Below are 26863 nucleotides of genomic sequence, written 5' to 3'. Positions count from 1 at the left end.
ACTGCAGTTTTAACAAATTATATTATTAGTTGATCAAAATATTTCTCAAATTTTTGAAAAAAAATAATTAGTTATCAACATAATTTATGTTCATATTTTGAAAACTTTAGAAAAAAAATCAATACGGATGCCCTAATAACAATAAACTCACTTAACTTAGAGAGAAAGGATAATGATTTGGGCAACAACAGTCCTGTGAAATCCAATTTTTCTTAGCTCGCACATAATTAAAGCAATTGATTTGATATCAATTTTATATATTCTTCAATGTGGTGGCCCTTCTTATAGCTTAATCATTGTTAGTATCAGTCACATGTCTAATCTTTTTCTAATATCATTTTGGGTAAATATTTGTTGTTTGAACAGCAACAACAAATAATGTCTATAACTCGTTGAAAAAAGGGTCACGCTTTGATAAAGTTATAAACATATATTAAAATCAAAGCAGACGCTCTAGCAACAAAAAATAAAAATAAAATCAACTCCCTATCTATATATTTAGGGAGACATATTTGATCGAGAGTTTGAAATTATTTATATTCAAATAATTAATCTACTGTTATTTAAACAGAAATTTTAAAAATTCATTAAAATTTAGTATTATTGGATTTGATATTTTATAAAATACTTCTGAATCAACTGTTATTGAATATATTTTAAGTCGTGAGCTTTAGAAATTTTCTACTGATTTCAAAATGATTGGATGGATTTTTTTCTTTTAAAAAAAAAAAGAGTCAAATTTCATAGTTTTAAGTAAGATTCTAAATTAATTTAACGAAAATCATATTAAATTTATCAATTCATCTAAAACTCATTAAAAAATAAATCAGATTGAATACATCCCATTAATATCCCATTTTATGTTACTGCACGTCATCTTCCATGAGAATTTTATATCTTCTTAATATTCAAATGAAATTCAGACATTAGACAAAACTTATATTAAACCATTTGTATAAACTACCAATTTATTAGTCTAGAGAAAAATATTATTTTTCTTTTGATCGAGAGAAAAATACTACTAAGCTCTTTAACACCGAAATAGATCATCTTTTAACACATGTATAAACTATTTATTCACTTTAAAATGATAACGTTTATTTTATTGATCTCAGTATATCTAAGATAAAGATTGACATGGTTAATTTTTGGGTTGGATCGATTATAGAGCAAGTTTGGCAGTACATTGGACATTACTACTATACTAAGTTATATGGATGTTTTCAATTTAAAACTAATTACTAACTAATTACGAAAAAGTGGATTGGCTCATATTATTTATATACTACCAATTTTTTTGGATAATTTCAGATGTAAGGTTTTACTTCCTAATAGTATATTCCTATATATTTTAACGATTGTTGGAAGTTGTGCTAATGGCTATTGCATGAAGTTGCATAAACTGCTTCTTGATGACACAAGAAGTAAAACATGATACTAATATTTTGTGTATGTGTATTGATTTTCAGGATGATTCATGAAGATATGATTGGCACGATAGAAGATACTATTTGGAGCCGAAGCACAATGGAAAATGATTTTTAAAGATATTCAGAAGATATAATAGGATAACGAAATATTGTCTGCTGATGATAAGTCGAGAAGAAATATTTCTTTTTGTAATAGGATAGTTAGCTTTGCAAATTGGCATTGGAGGTATTTAATTATCCTTCAAGTATAAAATCTCTAGACTAAAAAAAGTCGTTTGACTAAAAAAGTTTTTATACGTAAGAGATTCATAAACTATTGATAGTCGTTTGGCATCTTTGTGAGAAAAATGTGAAAGCTTTTCACAACATGAGAGTTTTTGGTGTTGATTAATGTTGCTGCTCTTAGAAATTTCATAGTGAATATTAAGAATAGATCAAAGACAAAAATAAAATAAAAAGAACTTAAGATTGTGTTAATATGATACTGAATATTAACTGTAATTGTATTCAAGAAGTATTCTTAAGAAAACATATAAGGATTAAGCATATGTTACCAAACTTCGAGGTTTTTATGACAAAACAGTAAATAAAACTGTTAAAATATTCACGAAGTCAAAGATGAGACAGAAATGTTGAAATAAATAGAGAATTTTGCTAAAAAAAAAAATTGATATATTGTCCTAATAGAATGTACGGTATGCACACAGTGTAATGTTGCCCAACACAAACCTAAATTCTATCGACCAGTTTTCTCCTTCAACGATTTCATCAAGTAGTCATCTTCCCTCTCTCACCTTGATCCGCATCCGCTCAGTTATGGCCTTTTTATTTATTTCATTTATCCACTGAATCTGAAAGCATACCGAAGAAACCGGCGAGAAGTATTTGGATAATCAATAACACAAACTTACTGACATGCCCAGCAAAAAATGATGTTTTATGAGATTTGAACTCTACGTCTTTATAATAGTACTTAGAAAAAAAATACTCTATCCTACTTGGCTACTTCTATGTTTCTTCTTCTAAAATAGAAATTATTATTTTCCTTCTATTTATGGAGGAAGAAATAACGTTCTTATATTTTTACTCTATGTAGAGATTACGATCTTAGAGAAATACTTTGGGCAAATCACATCTCTATTATATAAATCCTTTATTTTAAAGAAAAAATATCAAAATACATTGAAGATGGTCTACGAACATCTCCAAAAAATACTCTATAACTTCAAAAACGAAATTTTTTTGTTCTCTATAAAGAAATTTCAAAACTTCAAATTTGAATTTTCGTATTTTATATTTATTTTACTCCTTACTACACATCACATTTATGATTCTTAAATATTTTGGCTTTTATCGTTTTGACCCTTAAAAATCATATCTCATAATTATTTAAAACTTGTTTTGTAAATTTAAACTATACACATAAAATTAAATAATAACTTTAAAATAATATTTATATATCGGAGCATTAAAGAATAATTTCATGGAATAATGTGATATTTTCTTGTAATTTAATATTTAATTATGTATTTATGTGTAAATTTTTATATTTTAGTTTATCATTTTATTAATTAATATTGCTGTAATATATTTATATGTGTGCTAGTTATTTATAAATTATTTATGGATTTAAATTAATTATGAAAAAAATAAAGACCATAGTATAAAGTATAGATACTTTGAAATTTTTCATTTAGAAAAAAATCTTTTAAACTTCAAATAAGAATTTTTGCAAATTTTAAAATACAGTATCTTTTTAAGTGCTCTAAGCCAGTTGTAAAAGGATTAACTAGCACTATTTTTAACTTTGTGAAATTGACATTTTCTAAATATATAGTATTTTTTTTAATCTAAAACCATTGTTTTGTGGGTTTAGTCCAATGTTTGCCATGTTTACTAAAAGCAAAAAAAAAAAAAAAAGAGATCAACTTTTGGTTGATATTTGTCTGTGTGTGTGTGTTTTTCCTTTTGTTTTTTTTTTTTTTTGAGAAATTTTTTTTTTTCCTTTTGTTGTTCATTAGTTTTCAAGAAACCTTCAGTTGATGGAGCTTTCACCAACTAGCAGTTATAAGAAGACAATGAAGAGGTGGTTGCCATTGACAAACTACTTAGATATGCATTCAAGCACTGTTTTACAGGTTTTTTTGTTCTTTTTTTTTTTTGCTTGTTATAAATGGATTAAGAATCAAACCACATTTCCTCTGTTCTCAGAGATCATACACCACCAGCTAACAAAAAATCAAGACTTGGTGGTGGATCATCATCCAAATTGACATCTAATTATGGTAGATTCATGACGAGTCCATGGAAGAAACCTGCAAAACTCGGTGACGTTAGATCCAATGGTTGTTAGACTCAGATGTAAAACAACGTAAGAACTTAGTTAAATATTTCAGTGTCGAGGTTGCTCCAGAATATGATTTTTCTCAACGTGCTTGGACCAAAAATCAAAAACAGTAAACTTTAAAATTGATACAGTTTTAAGTTAATATTCATGTTTATCAGTTAGTAGGCTTAACTGAACTTTATTACGCGGTTAGTCATGTAAAGAACATAATGACTTTCTTCTGATGAACCCAACTGTTTCAAATCGACCGACCAAGAGGTGGAAATTCATGATCCATTAGCTCTGTTTTGTTAAAGTGATGATCAAGGCACCTGTTTTTTGGTTTGTTTTCTCAACACATTTTGTTGGCGTTTATTAGGGCAAATAAGTGAATTTGTTTCAGCCCGCTAGAGAATTCATATCAATAATCGAAGACGGTTATAGAATCCTTTTAGAGAAAATGAAAGATATCAAAGGTGCAAAAGTAGAGAATCAAAAGTTTGGTGCATTACCGTAACGTTGATGACAAGGTAACAAAAACAAAACCTCTTCAATATTTCTCTTCGAATCTGATGGATTTGAAATTTTGAAACATGAACATTTGTCCGTGCTTTAGTTTTGGCTGGACGTCATTGCTCAACGCCTTTATGGCCACTTGAAACAATACCCTCCTTTGCGTCTAACTCATGGGGGAAAGGTGCGGTATATAGTTTTTTCTTTTTGATAAGTATGTAAATATCATTAGAAATGAAGCATCTTGAGCAATACAAAAGGTTAAGCTAGTGGCTGTTTCTCGTACAAAAAGAATAAAAATAAGAAAGAGCCTAAGAAGAATCAAATTAAACAGGTACGATCATTCGTGTCTCAGCCACAGCTGCATTAAGGTGGTGAAGTTCTTCCTTGCCTTCTTAGCAAGGATTGTGTCTCTGATTTGTTTGTCGATGGACTTGAACAGCACCTGAGGGGACGTCGAAATGGAATTGTGAAGCCTGTTAGTATTCAGACCACAGCTTAGAAACAGTGGCTTGACCAACAAGATATTTAAGAGTTGAGGAGCAAGACCCGTGCTTCATCCTAAGCCACTCCGTGAGAGCGGTCAACGTATGAAATAAGAACGGTTGGAAGCCCAGCCTGTGAATTACCATCCACCAAACATGTTCGCTACAATCATACAGGTTTGGTCGATGGTATATACTTTTAACTGTCATTTTTCCAATTTAAACTTTGACTTCATTCATATAAATTATAGTTTGGGTGGTATAGGTTTTAGAGATTCGTCCTGTGATAGACTGGAACAAAGGAAGAGCGGTCGAGTTGCTATTATAAACTCTTAGTATCAGAGCTGCTTCTGAAATTTTGGATGTTCTATTTTCAAAATAAAAATATTTACAAATTATTTAACTTTTGTTTCAAAATCTTGCAAATAATATTTTTGTATTTTAATCAAATATATTTTAGGGTTAAGCAATAAATATGATTTGCTTCTATACGTTAGAGGTCACACAATTGATGAAGATCATTCAAGGTATTATGATATATATACATGTTGTTTCCATAATATCCCGGTTTGTGGTATATGAAAAAGTTTAATACAATTAATTTAGTTACATATGTCACCAAAATACGCTTACCTTTTCGGGTACACATATGTTTAGAACTCTATAGTTAAGCGTGTTTGAAATGGAAAAGTAAAAAGATGAGTTATTTACGAGGAAGTGATTTGCGGTATCGTGCGAGTGAAACCAAAGTAAGGAAAAATGTCATGTGGAGATTCCAGAGATTAGTAAACATGACTGATAAGTCTCTGAAAAATTAATGCACCATCTGTCATATAGAATGGGGTCCACAGGCCGAGAGAACGGAAATGAGATACTCATTAGCTGTTGGCAGTTGGGGTGTTACAAATGATATCAGAGCCAAAACCAGACGAGTGTGGAGTCAGTGAAGGCTTACAGTAACACGGGTAACGATCTTGAAGCACAACGAGGATCTTGTGTTATGTGAGAAGGGGTAAACTGTAACATCCCGGTTTGTGATATATGGAAATGTTTAATATAATTGATTTTTCTACATATATCATCAAAGTTCGTTTATCTTTTCGAGCACACATTTGTTTAGAACTCCAAAGCTAACCGTGTGCTTAACCTGAAGTAATACAATAATGGATGGCTTATTGGAAAGTGAATCGATATTGTGCAAGTGAAGCCAAAGTATGGATAAAAATCATATGGTGGTGATAGGGTCATCAGTAAACACGACTAATAAATCTCTAAAAAAAATAAAGCACAGCCGGTCGTAAAGAATGGGAACCCCATGGACCAAGAGAACTGGCGTGTGAGGCCCATTAGCTGTGGACGGTCAAGACGTTATAATTTTGATGATTGATTACCATTTACGAATTGGTTAATCGAATAACTGAACGATAAACATGATGAATCTATCATGCATGTACTTCGAGATGGAAGTAGGTTTAGGCATTTTGGCATCTTATATACCAAAATAAATCACTGCGTTTTATTCTCTCAGAGAACCATCTGAGGTAATAAATTTAAAACTTACTAAGCAAATTTCTTGATATAGATTTTTTTTGTGAATTTTCAAAATGGGACATTCTCAACTTTTATTTGTCCCATTAGGACTTTTGATCTTTTAGGCCACTTTCGGACATGTTTTACTTTTTTGTAGTAGGAAAATAGTATTTCAAATCTTTTAAAATTTCAAAAAATATGAAAGATATTGGAAACATAAGTAAAACTCTTGTATATATATATATATATATTTAAAATAAATTATTAAACTAGAATTTATTTTATGTCCTACCTAAGCATAGCTTACTCATTCTTGTAGTCTATTTAGTTTAGAATCAAATACCAAGTACATTACAATAATCTAATTTGGATATAAAACATAAAAAAAAATCTTATTTATTCTACTCCAGCTAGAATTTGTTCCATTTTATTATAGCCAGAAAATAGTAATACAATTTTTTATTTGGAAAGTTTATTCTATGGCCTAACTTAGCTTATTTATGTTTCATAACCTATTCTACCTATAACCTTAGTGTTTGCTTGAAGAAAAATATATATCCTACTTATTAGTCATCGTTTTAGTCTATAGTTTATGTATTTCACCTAAATAAATAAAAAAATGAAAAAGTATATTGTACACTACTTAAATTCTTTTATATACTCCACAAAATAGCCGAACCAGTAGCTATCTAATTCATTTTGTTCATATATCTGATTCTAAAGTTTTGAATGGTTGCATCACCGAAGGCCAATTAATTCAACAGACGAAAAGATTTAATTTTGGTTGCATTATCATTTTGGCTGGCAGCCACATGGTACTCCCATAGTAGCCCACCATTAATATTAAATCGTACCTCTTTCTCAGATGGCCTTGGTCAAACGGTCAAATACAATCTTCAATTAACGTTTTTAATTTCTTCGTATAAACTCGGTGATGTACCTGTAAAGTTACCAATTAATTTTTCCCAACAAGATACCACGCGAGCAGCATGTGATTATTGCGTACATAATGGTCATATAACCGACAAATTATTATTAATTATTTTTTTCGAAAAAAGGCATTCATAACCGACAAATTATTAAAGGAAGATTTGCCAAATATAATCTATAAATTGATATGGAATGCAAAAATAGACCTCATATTTAATCACAAAACTAATTTAAGAGATAACAAAATTAATATTTACCCCTTATGAAAAAAAAAGGGCAATTGTCAATAATATCACCTTTTGAAGTTTATGTCACAAAAATAACACTAGAAGGAGAAAGTCACAAAAATGACATTCATTAAAGGGTAAAATATCCCTAATACCCTTGGTTTAAAATTAAATAAACAAACAAAAATAAATAAAAATAAATAAAATAAAAATAAAAAAAATGAAAAATGAAAAAAAGAAATTTTTTTTATAGTTTCAGATTATATTTTTCAGATTCGAAATTTTTATAATTTTTTTTTGAAATTTTTTTTTTCGAAATTTTTTTTATTTTTTTTTCAAATTTTCTTTTTATAATTTAAAAATACTTTTTGAAACTGTTTTTAAAATTTTTTATTTTTATTTTAGTATTTATTTTTTATAAAATTTTAAACCCTAATTCCAAAACCCCACCCCCTTAACTCTAAACCCTAAGGTTTGGATTAATTAACCCAAGGGGTATAAGTGTATATTTACCTCTTTAATGAAACCTATTTTTGTGACTTTGAGCCTTGAGTGCTACTTTGGGAACAAAAACTTGGTTTGGTGCTATCCTAGTCTTTTTCTCAAAAAAAAAACAGAAAACTATTTTATAATTTTATCTTTTGGAAATCTAAATTTAATAGAAAAAAAAATCTACAAAGCGTAGACTTCTAATAAATTTATACAGTAGACAAAATTTACATCTTAATTTAACCTAAAATTTTTATCTTAAAAATGTATAAAAATAATTTGGGTAAAATTATTATAAATCATAAATATAAGAACCAATATGAAGTATATAAATTAAAATTTATACAGTTAAAAAACTTAAAAGAATATATATATTAGTTTTGGTAACTATGAGTTGGATAATGTTTATGGCTTGACAACAAAAGGTTCAAAGATGCAACTACTTTTAGGATTAAATTCTTCGGGTTATATTTTAAATTTTTGATTATTTTTGTTTTACTGAATTAAATTTACATATCAATAAATTTACACATTAATATTCAGTAGTTTATATATAACATATTTTGATATTTGATACAATGATTAATTATGATTTTTTTTAATTATCAAGTGGACATTGATTTACGTTTTGTGATTTACGATCCAGTAAACTTTAATAAAGTCTACTCGATTTAATGGTATAGTATACTTTTTCTACAGTCTACTTAAATTTGATATTACAAAAATCAAAATAATTTTGATTAATTTTAGTTATTTTATGAATAAATTAAAATGTTAATCTTCAAACTCATATTCAAAAAGTGTGAGATCATTTATTAAAATCACTAAAACAATAAAGAATATACAACAACTATGAAATTATCATAAAATAATTCGAAAAAATAGACTTACAACAAATTGTACTAGATTTTAAAAGAAGTTTACGGTTCTACGGTGTCGTAAATCCAAACTAGAATGCGGAAATATCCAAATTAGTTAAATCTGTTAAATTTTTACATATTATAAGGTAATTTAGATCTTTGAAATGTTTTAGTGATTGTTGTAATTTGTTATTTTTTTTTTAATATTTTTATTAGTTTAGATAGTTAACTAATTGTAGTTAGATTTTTCTTATTTTGAGTTATTCTTGTTAATTTCACTAGTTTTTTTGTAAATATTTGAATGATTTAAGACATTAGTTATAATGCGATTCAAATCAATCCTCCAATGAATCAAATCGAACCGAACTCAATACAAAAATTAGTAAAATCCGAATGAAATTTATAGATATTAAACAGAAAATTCAAAAATTCAAATCAACCAAACCAGTCTTGAACGGGAAAGCGCCCAAGCCTGCCCTATATATTATTAGTAGAATGCATCATTATTTCTTAACAATAATTCCCTACCTTCAGTTCAAATTAAAATTAGTCACTATGTATTATTACTGCAATGCATCATTATCTATTAACAATTATTCCTCACAATCAGTGAATTTTTTTATTGTCAATAAGAAATACGCGTCGGATGACATGTCGTATATCTTTCAAAGAGAATTTTGGTATATGTGATGAAACATTTCAGCTCATTTTGATGAATAAATAAAATAGAATAAATATCTTCGGTGGAAAATAAAGTATATAAAATTGTCAACCATATGGGAGCCATTCTTTCTTGCTGTCATGCAGTATTATTATCATTATGTCAGTTGGCTTATTTTTTCAATTATATAATAACGTAAGGTTAGACAAAATACCCATACCGGGAGAACTGAATCAAAACTGGAACTAAAAAGTTATACTGAACCAAAGCTTGTAAGCTATCTAAACGAGAAAAACTTTGGTATCTACAAAACCGGATCCAACGTACTGAAAATTTGTGCATACCTTACAATTATATAGTTAAATATATTAATTAGTTTTTAAATTTAATACACATAAAATATCAAGATACTCAAAAATATTCAATTTCTTAAGATATACTTAAAAAAATCAGTTTTTAAATTTAATACACATAAAATATCAAGATACTCAAAAATATTCAATTTCTTAAGATATACTTAAAAAAATCCAAAGACAACGAAAAGTAAAATATTTACAATATCAAAAAAATAATCAAAACATCAAAAACATCCTAGATACCTAGTAATTTTCTATTCAAATATCCAAACTGACCTAATTGTATGTCAATTTTAGACTTTTAGCATACATTATTTAAATTTATGTCTTATATTTTTTATTTTTGAATTTAAGGCTTTTAAGGTTTATTTATTTTTGAATTTGTTTACAAAATTTAAACAGGTATTGGAGTCCAAATCATATCCCAAAAATCCAAATCGTACCACACCAAAGTTTTTAAATATCCAAATGAATAAATATGTAACTTCAAAAACCCATAATTCAAAGACACCTAAACCAAATTCGAACAAATATTCGAATACCCACTCCTACACAAGTATCATATATTATTGATAAAGAAATTGATATCTTTTCTACCAACTATTTTTTTCTTTTAAACTATCTTAAATACAAGTTAATATATTAAACGATGTCCGATGACAAAAAAAAAATCAAATAGAAAAGGAGATTAGAGCTCTGTAATGAAATGACAAATATCTATAAATTTTGTTTATATCAAGATTTAAAAAGTATGAATATTAATAGGGCTGTTCAATATGGTAAAACCGAACCGTACCGAACCGAACTGAACCGAAATAGACAATATAATTTGGTTTTGGTATATACCATATAAACCGAATGGATATAATTTTATAAAAACCGTAGGATTTGAATATGGTTTGGATAACTGATTAAACCGAATAAACCGAATAAACCGAACAAAACCGATTAAAAGTAGAAACATGTAAATATGTATCTATTTTATAACAATACATGAAAATCTATTTGTTACATAAGTTAAATTTGTGTTAATAACTATTACCATAATTTTATAGTAATAAAAAACCTTAATTTGTAAAACGTTTGAACTATAACTAAATAGCAATACAACGCAATTCATACATCTTATTTTCTAAGTCATTTTTTGATCTTTTTGATTTATTTTAGTCTTCACTAAATTAATATGAAGATTATAAATTTGATGGACAATATTGATGGAAAATTTTCAATTGAAAAAGTATAACTTTAATGAACACTAAATATGGAAGAGTGGAAAAACTTTTCTTTCATGTTTCTATTTTGTTTCATATTTTTATTTTCAAAATTTCAAGTTTTGATTTTAGTTATAGATTTGATGGTAGAGGCATTTTTACTTTTTTGTTCATTTATTTGAACATGTAATATATTTTTAATAAATGACTGTATTGACAATATGACTCTAAAATTCATATAATATGATCTCAAACAAAATAATTATGTTTTTTGGTATAAAACCGAATAAACCAAAAACCGACGGTATATAAACCGAACCGAACCGAAGTAAATATGGATTTAGAATGGTAGTTATATTTTACTAACCGAAATACCGAAAACCGAAAAAAACCAAACCGAAACCGAACCGATATCCGGATTGAACACCCTATTGAATAATGTTATTCGGGTATATGATTCTAAATGAATAAAGTAATAATACTAACTATTTCATTAAACAAAAGAAAATGCTGATTAACTCTTTGATTTATTATTCGTTTAATTTTTACTCATATTACGCAAAAATTATAGGCGCGTTGCGCGGCTTTTTCTGGTAAAATCACAGTTAATAATTACCGAAAATAATAATAATTAATTAATTAGGTAACCTAGAATTATAGCCGTTTTCTGCTGTCTCTATCTCTCTCTGGGTCGTCTCTTTCCTTTATAGCTTCTACTTTCTTCCACTCCGTACTCCTTTTTCCTGAATCTGATAATGTAAATTCACACAATACAGATTTAACAATCTAAACCTACATTGTTCGTTAACGCTCAAGAAAAGAAAAGAAAGTTCGAAATGGATGTGCTCAAGATCCTGCTTCTTATGTTCTTTGTGAACTCAAGATTCTGCTCTGCTGCAGATCCATATTCTTTCTATAACTTCGAAGTTTCTTACATTACCGCTTCTCCACTTGGTGTTCCTCAACAGGTTTGGTTTCTTCATTCTTTTTTCTAGATCTTTGATTTCTGCTACTTGTTTCTTTGAAATTAAAATCTAGAATTTGAGATTCTGAAGTTGTTTAATCAAAGCTCCAGTCTTTTAGATTCATCCACATTTTGAAAAGTCCCTAATTCTTGAGATTTACTGTAACTCCAATTATCTAAAGATCTAACTTTTACTTTACCATTAGACTTACAAGAATATATTGGTAAATATATTCACAAGAAATTGGGTTTCTTTTCACATTTTCATAAATATTGTATCAAAGCTTAGACTTTCTGGGTATTTAATTGTAGATTTATCCTCATTTTGAGAAAGGTTTTTTTTTTTTTCACTTTCAGATCTAATTTTTAGTTTGCCATCAACAGTAAAAGAGGTTTTAGCAACATTTTTAAGAAATTGGGATTTTTTGTCACATTTTCATGATGTTTGAAACCTTTTTTTGGCTTTAAAAGAAATTCAGATAACTCAAAATTTTCAATCTTCTTTTTGTTTTTCGCTTCAGGGAAATAACTTCAAAATTATTAATTCTTTTTAATTGTCAAAGGGTTTCCAACTGAACGAATGACAAAAGTTTGTTTTTAACACTGTAGATCTAAAAACATCCCAATTTTCTTTGTTGATTCGCTTGTCAGGTCATTGCTATAAATGGAAAGTTTCCTGGTCCTACAATCAATGTCACGACCAATGAAAACCTGGTCGTGAATGTGAGAAACAAATTAGACGAGGGGCTTCTTCTTCACTGGTAAGAGATTCACAAACATTTGTCTTTTAATAGACTTTATGTCTGAATATGTTCTGAATTTCGGAACAGGTCTGGAATCCAACAGAGACGTGTCTCCTGGCAAGATGGACTAGCAGGAACCAACTGTCCAATCCCACCAAAGTGGAACTGGACTTATGAGTTCCAAGTTAAAGACCAGATTGGTAGTTTCTTCTACTTCCCATCTCTCCATTTCCAAAGAGCTTCCGGTGGTTTTGGCTCCTTCGTTGTCAACCCTAGATCCGTTATTCCAGTCCCTTTCTCCACTCCAGACGGCGATATCACCATTACCATTGGTGATTGGTACACAAGAAACCACACGGTTGGTAGTTTTTTCGCCATTTTCTTTACCTTGCAACACAAGCAATGACATTGTTTATGGAAAAATGTAGGCTTTGAGGAAGGCTTTAGATGATGGTAAAGATCTTGGAATGCCTGATGGAGTTCTCATTAACGGCAAAGGACCTTACCAATACAATAAGACTCTTGTTCCCGATGGAATCGATTTCGAAACCATCACAGTCCATCCTGGTTAGTATGTTCATTACCTCTTTTGAATCAAAGACTGATTCTTTGTTTTGTTTAGGTTTTTTAACAAATGTTGTTCTCTTGTCACACATCAACAGGAAGGACTTACAGACTTCGAGTGTCCAATGTTGGAATCTCAACAAGTTTAAACTTTAGGATCCAAGGTCATAACTTAGTTCTTGCGGAATCAGAAGGATCCTACACAGTTCAACAAAACTACACAAGCTTGGATATTCATGTTGGACAATCTTACTCCTTCCTGGTTACTATGGACCAAAACGCAAGCTCTGATTACTACATTGTCGCAAGTGCTCGGATTGTTAATGAAACCATATGGAGAAGAGTCACTGGAGTTGGAATCTTACACTATACCAACTCTAAAGGCAAAGCAACAGGTCACTTACCACCTGGACCACAAGACGAATTCGACAAAACTTTCTCCATGAATCAAGCAAGATCCATCAGATGGAATGTTTCAGCAAGTGGAGCACGTCCTAACCCACAGGGCTCGTTTAAGTACGGTTCAATCAATGTAACCGAAGTCTACGTTCTGAGGAACATGCCTCCTGTGAAGATCAATGGGAAAAGAAGGACAACGCTTAGTGGCATATCGTTTGTGAACCCTTCTACGCCTATTAGACTAGCTGATAAGCATAAGGTGAAAGGAGTTTATAAGCTTGATTTCCCTAAGAGACCATTAACTGGTCCACCTAGAAGAGAGACTTCCATTATCAATGGCACTTACCGCGGTTTCATGGAAGTCATTCTTCAGAACAATGACACTAAGATGCAAAGCTATCACATGAGTGGCTACGCCTTCTTTGCTGTCGGGTGAGTTAGTTAGTTAGGTCCCTACATTCCTGTCTGAAAGTTTCTGCCTTTCTCTTACTCAGATGGTTTTGGTTTTGGTTGCAGAATGGACTATGGAGAGTGGACAGAGAACAGTAGAGGAACTTACAACAAATGGGACGGTATTGCCCGCTCAACTATTCAGGTAATAACTCAATATCTTACACAACAAAAGTCAGTTTTGGTTCAGACACAAGAGTTCTAAATGCATTGTGTTTTTTGTTTTTGTAGGTGTATCCAGGGGCGTGGTCAGCGATCTTGATATCTTTGGACAATCCTGGAGCTTGGAATCTAAGAACAGAGAATCTTGATTCTTGGTATCTTGGACAAGAAACATATGTTAGAGTTGTTAATCCAGATGAAAACAACAAAACCGAGTTCGGGGCGCCTGCTAATGTCCTTTACTGTGGTGCTCTCAGCAAGTTACAAAAGTAAGAAACTTCAAGAACTACCTCTTTTCTTCTTCTTGAAGTTAGGTTTTTGATTTTATTGTTGATTTTCTTGTTGTTTCAGGCCACAAAAGATATCATCATCGGCGACAAGGAGCATTGAATTCACGAAGGTTTCAATGGTAGTGATGGCTTTGGTGATGATGCTTCTGCTTTGAAGTGTAATTTGAGGGGTTGTTTGTATTTTTCTAGGATGATGATTCTTGTTTTTACGTTTTTCCATAGTTCTATTTCTGACTTGTTTTGTATTTTTTTTAATCCTATCTGTTGTTTTATTCTTTTTCTGGGATTCTGAGAAGAACTCAAATTATTCATGAAAATGTTGAAATTTTTATACGCTTTGGTTGTTGTTATTTATGTTTCATACCAAAATTCACAATTTCAAATAATATCTTTATTGAACAGAAAAAAAAAATGAAAGGATATGAGGTCCCTAGATGATGAAGACTGAGGTGGAAAGAATATAGTTTATCTTTTTTTTTGGGTTGGATCTCAGCTTTCTCTCTGACAATCCCAGCTGGTTTCTTTCTGTATTTTGCTTTTCTTTTCTTTGTCCCTGCATTTTTTTCTCTCCTCTTGCTAATTTTGAAAATGTACAAGATAAAAACAATTGTCTATGATAATTTTCTGGTGGTTTTTGTGCATGACAAGTAAGACACATGCAACCCATATAACAGTGTAAAGGCTAAATATACTAAGCAAATGACTAGGACCATAAGTAATTTGGTTGTATATGTATAATAGTAACTATACGTATGTCTACTAATGAGTTTTTTAAATTCTGAAAATTAGATGGTTCAGTTATTATTTACATAATTTTTATTCATATTAAAAGTGTAAATAGATTTACAATGTCTCTTTATAGAGTTGATTTTAATAGTATATCTTTATTTTTAAACATGATACTGTATATTTATATATTGATTAAATTAGGTTTATGTATACACAAAAGTTAACAGTTCGACACTACCAATTTATAACAGGATAATATTTTACTTATTTTTGAAACATGATACTGTATATTTATATATTATTTAAATTGGGTTTATGTATACAAAAAATTTACATTTTAATATTTATAATGTGTAAAAGCAGAAAAATAAATTAAATTATCTGTCAAACTAAATAAAATGAAATTATCTTCCATTTAAATAATATCCAAATATTTATTTGATTCTCTTATTTTCTACTATAATTTGTATTTATTTTTTATAAATTTCTATTTAAAATTTCTATTTGAAATATTTTTTCTTTTAAATAAACATATATATATTTTTTAACTTTGACGAATTAACTTTTTAGTCATGCTCTTTTTACTCTTTTAAAAGAAATTCAGATGGTTCTTCCTTTGCTTTAGGCTTTAGCGTGGTCTTCAGCTTCCCAGCAAGCTAAAATGTAGGTTCCTTAAAGCATTTTCTTCTAAGTTTCCGTTTGCTTATAAAGAGGGGTTTGTCCCTGACACAAGTTCTCGTTTCACCTGGGCGTTGGATCCCTCAGCTGTTGGCTATTGTCTCCACTAATCCTAATAAGATACCTAGGGTTAAAGTTTCACATATGTATTTGAAAGAGTAGGACGAATTCACTACAATCATACAGTAAGTATCTTGTATGGAAGATTGCCTTCATATATATATGAAAAGAATTAAGTTTTATAAACTTATAAAACAAAGCTACAAAATATGGGTTTGAATTGGTTTTAAATCTACTATCTGCAAAACGATGTGTTTGCGGTTGTTAGCACTTTATAGCAATCACAACATATATTGTTAGGGCTGGGCATAATAGCTATGATCCAAAATTCAAACCAGAACCAAACACAAACTAAAAAATCTGATTTTACTGATCCAATACGTAAAAATATCTGAATGAATCTTGTATGGTGTTACAAAACATATCCTAACCCGAAATGTTAATGACTAAACCCAAACGAGTAACCCAAAAATTCCAAAGTAATAGTTTAATAGAAATATTTGAAACATATATAAGTAACTCAGATACTCAATTCAATTTTTATTTTTATATGATATATAAAAATAAGTATTAAAACTTAAACAAATACTTTAAAGTATGAAGTTATCTATAAATAAGTAACTTATAATTTGCTTTTTGAAATAACAAATCAACTCTATCTATAAATAATGGATACTAGAGTTTATCCCGCACACCGTGCGAATATATTTTCATTTTATAAATATTTAATTTTGATATTATTATATAAATTTAAATATACAATTTATATCTTAGTGTTATGTATTTTATAACTCTTTAATTTTATTGTTTAGGTTTCTTATTACTTTATTAATATAGGGGTTTGTTTTATACATTTTACCTTTTTTATTACGTATTCGAGTTTTCATAATTTGAAATAATCAAATAAAAAATATTCTTCAACATATGATTTTTGAAAATATATAGCTGTAGAAATAATTTTTTAACATATGTTAATAACTTCATTTGTATAAAAACAAATCTGACATGATTAACAAATTTGAACCTGTTTTAGTGGTAGATGATAATTTATTTAAATGAAAGCATTATATTACTTAATTACGAAATTAATTAAAGCAATATTTAATAAAAAATATTTAAAACTTTAGTGGGATTTTGTTAGATTTTTCTCAACAGATTTTGTTATAACTGAAGATAAAATTCAAATCTATAGTTAAAATTAATTTATTATTAATATTTCTATTAATTATTATGTGATTAATGAAATGGTCCTAGTAGACTTCTAAATAGTAGATAAAAATGGTACTTCTCTTTTAATAGAGGAGATTGTTTACAAATAATTTTTTTTTTTTGTTTTTCATACTTGATTTAACACTTTGTTGTTATTTTATCAACTTGATATGTGGTGGATTATTTTCTATTCAGTCTAATTGTTTTCTTATGTTTTTTTTTACCACAAAAGGCTAAGAAACTAAGAAGATTTCTGGTCTGAGAGCCACCTCGGGGAAACTGAATCAACATAAACCATAGCAGATGGCGAACTCCTAGCACCTCGTGCCAGCTTGTCCGCCAGAGTATTTTGCGCCCTTTGGATATGTTGGATAGCAAAGTTAGGAAAGAATTCCTTACATCACATAAACTCCTCCATGTGTGTACTGAACGCCGACCATTCTGTCGGTGTAGACACCATCTTCACCAATTGAGAGTAGTCAGTTGCAAACACCACCTCTGAGATTTGTAGGGTCTTCATGCACTCCATCGCCCATATCAAAGCTTCACATTCAGCATGTAAAGGTGATAGACTCCTGCGAATAGACATAGCACCCATCATAGTATCAGTTGATCCATCTTATGTTTTCTTATGTTTTGTTTAATTGTTTTTTATTTTGGATATATTCCAATTGAATTGATATAACCCGAATCCGAATGATATATGATTCCTTTATGCTTTTTATGATGTATTACAAATTAAAACTGATCCGAAGAGTTATTATTCAACCTGACCCTTCTTAAAAAATATTAGAACTGATCGTAGGAAGATTAAACCTAAAGTCTGAAATACCTGACCCAAATTTGAATGAATACATGAACGTCTATGCTTAAATATTGTTAATATAGCGTTTAAGATTAAATTTTCAAAATCAAAATTTGATTTTTCTATCATTTTCAGTTGCAGTCAAGTAAATAAAAATAATAAATAAAAAAAAAAGTTATTACACTAACGTGTATCATAATTTATATATGTAAGAGTTTGAACCAAAATATTTTCTATAAAATTTTATGTAACCACTTATATATATACATAGAGAGATCAACAAAATACTTTTAAAAATACAATATAATCTTCATACAAGGAATATTTTTATTAGAAGTTATAAATTGTCTCCAAACTAAAACTAGATAAAATGCATAGTTCTATTAATTATATTAAATTAATAATTTTATATTTATTATAATATTATGATTTTGATACTTTTATAAGTAAAGATTAGTTTACTACTGTTAATTTATTATTAAACTTCTGAATTTGATTGTTAACCAATCATATGTGAATAGTTTCACCATTTCTCATTCTTATGTCATTTGTGCAAATAGCTTATTAATGTTTAAAACTCCAATCACCCATCTATTGAATTTTGCACTTGTATTTGTAACAATTGCGAGACAGACTCTAAGTATAAGAATAAAATATTTATCAAAGCTTTTTTTGTTACATGTTATACTTTGTCAAACTTAATGAGGTAAAAACACCAAATTGATGTTTTTATATTGTTGAAACTATAATCTCCAAAACATGGTGAGGCACAAGAAATCAATCTAAACCAACCAACTATAAAGAATATGAAACCACACTTATTTATAAAACTGAGGTAAAGAGAAATCGAAGAACCATATTTCACATCTAGAATAACAGTTTAACAAAAAAAAACTGAAGAAGAAACTAAAAACACGGACCGTAACCTTTTGGTCGAGTGATAAGGTGATGGGTTTAAAGTGTCTAACACGTTTTAGATTCAGTTCACTTGGTGTATGAAACTAAGTCATATTGTTTTTGAACATCTACGCGGATATTGGCTTCTTCTTACAGTCCATCTGCATATCCGAAAAAGGTCTATGCTTGGTTGCTCCTGTCCTTGGAATTAGTTTTGACTTCTCAATTGGTATAGAATACCTCCAAATAGAGCCCAAAGCACAAAATAGGTAAGAGAGGACAACAGGACCAAATCTTAAGGAAAAAAATTGCCATTTAAACACCAAAAGTATATTGTGTCTGACCAGCACAAATGGAAACAACACCAGCAAATGCCTAAATCAAAACACTCTAACTGCATCCAGATTCTTTAACACCAACCAACCACGTATCTACAAAAGAATTAGACACTAATATTTGAAGAAAACAAGGATTTATCACTAACACATCTCTACCAAGCAAACGAAAACCTAAAATAAAATAATATAAGCAAAAATCTATCAGAAAGTAAAACAAAGCTAAAAGTGAAAAAAAAACATAAAACAAATAAGAAAGCACAGTGTCAAGATTAAAAGTTACATGTTTACAAAAAAAAAAAGATTAAAAGTTACTGAACATAGGTCGGATTTAGTATCTATTTTGTTTTTGTTACCTTTTAAGTCCTACCTTTCAAAATTTTGCTCCACATGATTTTTTCTCTTTTTATTTGATTCCATTTTTGATTCTTTAATAATGCTTATAAAATTAAACCAAGCAAATCATATTAAAAGTATTTGTGTAATTGACATTTATTAAAAGCGTCTCCACAATTTCATTACGGTCATGTAAATGAAAATAATTAATTAATCCCGTGATGACTAATCAATAAGTAATAATACTATACACAATATCAAATAATTAATATGTGGCAGGAAAACATTAAGATCCATATATGATTGGTGGATTAAGAACAAAATTACTTATTTGTTTATATTGTCTTCTTGCCTGCAAACACCTCTGGTGCTGACTTTCTTTAGTTGTTCTTTATTTGTCTTTGTACTACGATGATACAGTTACGCGCGTGTCTAATTGTTCACTAGCCACATGAGTTTGGCTCGAGTCGCCTTCATCGCGTTACTACTGTTGCGTTATTGATTTTTATTTTATATTATTATTACTAAAAAAAAATTGAACTTTATTATTACCCGATTTGCTCTCGTGAAATAAAAAACCTTAGCTTATGCTTACAAAATAAAAATTAGATTTATTTTTGAATATATGCATTATAAAGCCTAAGTTTCATATCTATAAAAATGGATAAAATCATAAGTGAAAGTTGATCCGTGAGCATCCGTGAGCATGATTTGGATATCTATATATTATTAAAAGAGAAGTACAAAATAGAAATACCCCTTAGTTTTACCACTTATTTACATTAAAATGCCATTGAGATATTTATTGAACCTATATTTAATCATGCTTGTCTTTTCCTAATTTAAATAATAGATTTAAGCATTTAATGTCTTTCCAAAATTTAAATAATAGATTTCTTTTATCAAATCATAACCAAAATAAATTTTCTAATGTATTTTGTATTAACATATTCAATATTTTTAATATTTATAAGTAATAAATAAAAAAATAAAAAATCACACATCATAATCAATTTATATAACATATAAATAAAATATAAAATAGTTTATTCATATATTAGTATAATGCTTTCACAATATAAGTCCAATTAGTTATAAATATTGGATTTGTTTATATTATACATTGTGATATAATAGATGATTAAAATCACAAAATATAATTATTCAAAGTAATAAATGAAATTGTTATGTTTAAAAATGTTATATTAACAAATGTGTAGTAAATATTCATACGGTCACGGGTCAAGCTCTAGAAATAAATAACAACAGCAAGATTATTTTTCTTTATCAAATTTATTTTAATAGAAATTATAGTTCCAAATATGTTTATATATTTTATGTACTTATGAATTTATTTTCTTTGTCTTTAAGGAAACTTAGATTTTGAAATTGGAAAAAATATGACCACCTCTATATTATTTTAATTAGGAAATTTAAAATTTATATCAAAATATTTTATTAAAATTTTAATTTTAATTTTTATTATAGCTGCAAAGATTAATTTTCAATATAAATTTATGTTTCAATATTACAAATGCATCATTTAATATAAACAAAAAAAACTAAAAACATAAAAGAAATACCCGCCCGGTCGGGCGGGTCAAGATCTAGTTATGATTTAAATTATGATTTAAATGGTAACTAGGTAATAACTGGTATAAACCATTTACATGGATATTAGTAAAATAAGGTATTAAATGCAAGTTGATGGACCCTGTTATATTATCAGAGACATTAAAACTTGGTTAATCTATCGTATGACCATTATGGTATGGAAAACTAAAAAAAAAAGATATTTAAATAACATCAGAAAGATAAGAAGAAATGACAAATGTATATGCATGGTTCAGTGTTAGGTAAACATAACTACATAAGTACATAAAACTGTTAGTTTCTACTTCCATAAAGGTTTGGAAGTTCTTTCTTCTTTTTCCCTTTTCTGCCTCCAACTAAATTAACACGTTTTCAATTGTTATAAAATGTAAATCGTAGCAACTGGGGAAAAGAGAGGAGAATCTAAAAGAGTGTGTGACGAAAGAATAAGAAAGAGTTACAACTTACAAAACGTGTGTCGTTTATAGTAACGCCTTGAAAATATATTATTCTCTACGCATTATATTCCGATATATATATCGAACGTTACACGTTCTAAATTTTTGTTTTTTTTAGAAAAAGAATTTGGGTTTGGAAAAAGGAACAAATGCAATAAGAGAGACGAAAGAATTTTAAAATGTGTTCTGTGAGATAACGATGGTTACTAATTTGAGTTAAGAGTTAATGTTCTAGCAAAAATTTTAGAAAAGTTCGTTCGTTCTATTTCTGCAAAGCTTTTTCATAAACAGTGAGAATGAGAAAAAGAAAGCAGAATTAATAAATGGCTAATCAGTACACGACTTTGTAAGATTTACACATGTACAATCGCAATATTACTATATATGCATGAGTTCAAGAAAAATATTTATGAGCTAAATTATTGTTTTGGCCAACTCACGTTAAAACTCATCATATAAAGAAGAAAATGTAACATCAAAAGAATTTTTTTTAATTGACTTGGAGGAATTCTAAAACTATGGAAGATCCGTGACTAATCTCAAAAGAGAAATGCAGCCATATATATACCTTCTCTCTAGATATACATACAAACAGACTGTAACCAGAAGTTCATATTCGTGTAGGCACCCCAAAAATAATGAGATTTAGTTTTGCATAACAGATATATCGAAGTTGAAACATGCTGATGTTCCCAACTCTGTTTTCTTATCACTTGACCACAAGATCGCAGACATCAAAGTAATTTTTGGTTATTACAAACAAGAAATCGAGTCGACTGATTACTTAACGTATCAATCGAAAAATATTGGCAGTGCGCCAACTCAAACTTTCTTTAGAGAAGAGTGTATGACATCAATTATGCTTTTATATATTTGGAAATAAATGCATGTTTTGCATGGCTTTTACATTTTAAAACTTTTAAATAAAGTAACTAGAATGATTTTTGTATAATAAACAACAACAACAACAATAGTAATAATAAAAAAAATAATAATAGTAATAATAAAAAATAATAATAATAATTCTCAAACAGATATAAGCACTTGTAGTGAATCGGGGCATGTTACAAAGATCGCACGGCCGTGTCGAGCGCCGACCAGATCCCATTCTATGTCCGTCCCACACACTTGTATGTCTTTTGTCTTCATCAACCTCTTCTATATTTTTATAGTGTTAATTGAAGCTTTCATTTCTATCATTTAAAATCCCACCTTATGCAATCTCCATATCTGAACTATAACTCTATTTTATAGATGCGTTGTTCCAAGTTGTCTTATCAAAACCATTATTAAATCTGACTTAACTATGATAAACAAAGCAAACAAATCTTATTTAATACCTACTAAGTTTATATACATGGATACACATATACATATGCTATGTATTATTCAAAGAAACGACATACTAAACGTATAATAGAGTATATTATAAGAAATCAAATCATATCATTCTAGATGCCACAACAAGAAACATGTTATTACTACTTTACATGAAATTTATTTAATCAGAAGATTAATCAGCTAGTGGTTACATAACAATGATCAAAATAACTAACTTATCAAAAAGAAAAAATAACTATTTTTTACAAATGCTAAGTATATTAATGAAATTGTCTAACTTAATTGATGTGGTGGAGATGAGCAAAATTCTTGTCCTTTTTCTTCTTGTGTTTAGGTCCTGAGTTCTCGTCCCAAATGGAAATATAATCCTTTTTTAATGGAAATTTATATGAAAGTTGATGAAAATATTGTAATTTGGGACTAGAATTTTCATATTTATATTTTTTTACAATAAATAGATATTCTATTAATCAAACTTAAGATGGTCTGGTAAATAATAAATATAATTGATCTATATATTTGTTTTAAGTCAACTATTTCGAAATTCCGTAATTTGGAAAGCAAGCTCAAATAAACATGCTACCTACGTAGTTCAGTTAGGTTAAATTCTTGAATAATTATACTCCGATTAAATCAAAATGTAAAATATCTTAGGTTAATATGCACATCTATGAAAAAATAATTTTATATAAAAATATCATTAAAATATAAATTAAAAATTATTTAATTAATTACAAAATAGACTACAAATATCCTAACTCCACAATTTATAAAGAAAGTTATACCATTTTTATGATAAGTATGATATGTTCATTTTTTTAGGTTTTCATTCTTTTGTTTTGACAAAAAAACATGTTCTCACTGGGGGAATGAAAAATGAAAACAAGTGCTCTATCGCCCTTTTTCTCCCTCACAAACTCTTTTCTTAATTTAAAAGAATAAAAAGCACATCTAAAATTACATCTAAAATTAAAACTCAGAAAAAGTATTTAAAATATTGAATTTAGTTTACCGAAAAAATGTTGAATTTGGAAAACTATCCATCATGCACATGTAAAAAACACACGTACATCACATATTACCATCCAACGGTCACAGCTCAAACCCCTATATAAAGTGGTTGCTTCCTTCCCATACACAAAACAGTCTTTCTTCAGCTGTAAACACAAACACAGAGAGAGAGCAAACCCATTTCTTGAAATTCGATTTCAGACAAAGCATGAAGAGAGTCAGAGGTTTCAAGATTGGGCATAGATTCGTCAAGATCTTTAGATGGATCCGATCCAAAAGAACTCAAACAATGAAACGTCAATGCCCGACCCGAATAACAAACCCGATCGCCGGAATCCGCTCACTAGCACGATCTCTAAGCGGTAGAGCCAAGAGACTGTGTGGTGGCAAGAAGAATTCGGGTCAGAGTCAGATCCGACTGGGTAAGGATCCGAGAACGTCTGCGTCGATAAAGGTTGTTCCGAAGGGACATTTAGTGGTTCACGTCGGCGAATCAGACGGCGACACACGGCGGGTTGTAGTACCGGTGATCTATTTTAATCACCCATTGTTCGGAGAATTGTTGGAGCAAGCGGAGCGGGTTCACGGGTTTGATCAACCGGGTCAGATCACGATTCCGTGTCGTGTTTCTGATTTTGAGAAAGTTCAGATGAGGATCGCTGCATGGGATCACTGTCGCAGGAAGAGTAATTACAAGATTCTGTAATTTGACATATTCTTGTCTAAATTAAAAAAGAAAATAGAGGCCTTTTGTAAATATATTGGTTTTTTTCCTTGTATTATAAACACGGTATGCCGGTTCATAATCGAAAAGAATTATGTTTAGCACTATAATAGTAGAAAACATATTAAATAAGTAATACTAGATGATTTATGTGGTTTTTAATTCTACTGAAACATTTGAAGAGTCTGTGATGGGTAATTCCACATTTTAGTGGTCCAAATTTTTCGCTTTAATAAGTACACTAATCATAAAATGGTTAAAAGTACACTTCCCAATAAGTATCCCAAACTTTAAATAATATTTCTGTAATATTTATATATATGTATTAGTTATTTATAGAAGTTTTATGAATTTACATCAACTATGACAAATATAAGGATCATAGTGTAAAATATAAATAATTTTGAAGTTAAGTTTGAAGTTTTACTTTTGGAGAAGAACACATTGAAACTTCAAATATAAAGTTTTGGAAACTTCAAAATAGAGTTCCTTTTTGGAGATGCTCTTAGTAACAAAACATTTAACACTAAAAATATTTTATTCAAAAAGTTAATCAACACTACTATTTACGAAGGATATTAAAAGATAACGACAAGTGAACATCGTCATACACAACTACAGAGCAGAACCGGTTCTAGAAATTTAAAGACTAGAAGTAAAGAAAAAAAATTTGGCCACTTTTAGAAAGAAAAAAAACGAAAAAAATTTAAATGCTCATAGCAAGATTTGAACCTGGGTTTTTTGACAAAGCTAAACCAGCAATTACCACAACACTAAGAGAAACTTATTGCAAAATGTGGCCGAAAATAATTGATAAAAGAAAAGGCTGGAAGCAAGTGCTTCTTTTGCTTCTACCAAAGGCCGGCTCTGCTACAGAGTATGATAATGAATCACCACGAAATTTATACCACATTATTTGAGAAATATTTTTTCCAATTTTCTTATGTCATCATTATATTCATTGCTAATAGAAGAATTCTTTTATCATATATTAATGATTTTTAAACTAGTAAATAAAATAAATTAATAATTTTTATTGGTGTCAAATTCAAACAGTTCAATATAGGAAAAAATGTATATTTCAACCTGAACAATTTCTGTCGTACTAAATACGATCCAAACGATTGATTAGTGCCAAAATACGACCCAAACTTGATAAAAATTCAAATTTTCTATCCGAACTTGTTTCTTTGACTCAAAAACTACCTTGACTAACATATTGTTAGTCAACTGTTAAAATTGATAAAAGACGTCGTTTTGTCTTTGGAATAAAATTGAAAAAAAGTAAAGGTGATATTCGAGAAAGCTACCAAGTCTCAATTAAGGAACATTTGATATGCAATTCTTACATGTTCATTTGCTCATAAATATTTGAAATATGGAATCATTTTGTGTATGTACATCAACTAAATAACCCATATTCTTTTGGGATATTAAGTTGATGTACCTATACAAAGGAAAATGTGAAAAAATAACCCATATTATGAATATAAAAAGAAATACATTAGGCACCATTAAAGAAAATGAGGGCATAAAATACCAAAATACGCATGTTTTGTTCAATAATATACCACACTTCAAAATTTGTGTTGTTGGTGATTCACTATGACATTCATATTACCCAATCAAAGTTATGTAATTTTATTTTTACTTTTAGTTGAAGAAACCTAAGCTATTTAATAAAGCTGGAAAATCAATCTCCCCCAGTGTTTAAAAGTATGAAAATTCAAAGGTATTTGCACTCTATACCCAAGTTTTTTAGTGTATAGCTAACTGTATACCCAAAACTACTATGTCCCACTATTTGGTAAATGTGTTTTGACTCTGCTACCCCTAAATGTTATTGTAACTCACTATTATTATAAGTTCAATGCCTTAATTTTGAAAAACACAACTAAAATCATAAGATTCAAAATCGATAGCAAAAATCACTGTATTCATTTCAATTAACTCTATCAAATAAACCCACATTAAAATCTATATTGTGAAAATAATGATAAACAGATAAAATTTTTGAAATAAATTACAAGCTCAAAAATCAATGTATTCATTTCAATTAACTCTATTAAATAAACCCACATTAACCTCTATATTGTG

General features: G+C 28.9%; 2 protein-coding genes across 2 annotated transcripts; both read left to right on the top strand.

Moving 5' to 3' along the window:
• Window positions 1–11694: 11694 nt before the first annotated feature.
• Window positions 11695–14926, top strand: LOC106438775 (monocopper oxidase-like protein SKU5). Its single transcript, XM_013880049.3, has 8 exons — window positions 11695–11986; window positions 12634–12743; window positions 12813–13083; window positions 13154–13292; window positions 13388–14120; window positions 14205–14283; window positions 14370–14569; window positions 14652–14926. The coding sequence occupies exons 1-8, from the start codon at window positions 11855–11857 to the stop codon at window positions 14743–14745; spliced, it is 1758 nt and encodes a 585-aa protein (XP_013735503.2). The 5' UTR covers window positions 11695–11854; the 3' UTR covers window positions 14746–14926.
• An 8593-nt stretch (window positions 14927–23519) lies between these two features.
• LOC106443823 (auxin-responsive protein SAUR36) lies at window positions 23520–24947 on the top strand. Its single transcript, XM_013885380.3, has one exon. It carries the CDS (start codon window positions 24251–24253, stop codon window positions 24746–24748), a length of 498 nt encoding a protein of 165 aa, XP_013740834.1. The 5' UTR covers window positions 23520–24250; the 3' UTR covers window positions 24749–24947.
• The last annotated feature ends 1916 nt before the right edge of the window (window positions 24948–26863 follow it).

Source organism: Brassica napus, chromosome A3, assembly GCF_020379485.1.
Source record: "Brassica napus cultivar Da-Ae chromosome A3, Da-Ae, whole genome shotgun sequence".
Classification (NCBI taxonomy): domain Eukaryota; kingdom Viridiplantae; phylum Streptophyta; class Magnoliopsida; order Brassicales; family Brassicaceae; genus Brassica; species Brassica napus.
Note: the sequence above shows the minus strand (reverse complement) of the source record. Positions and strands in the feature narration are given on the sequence as shown.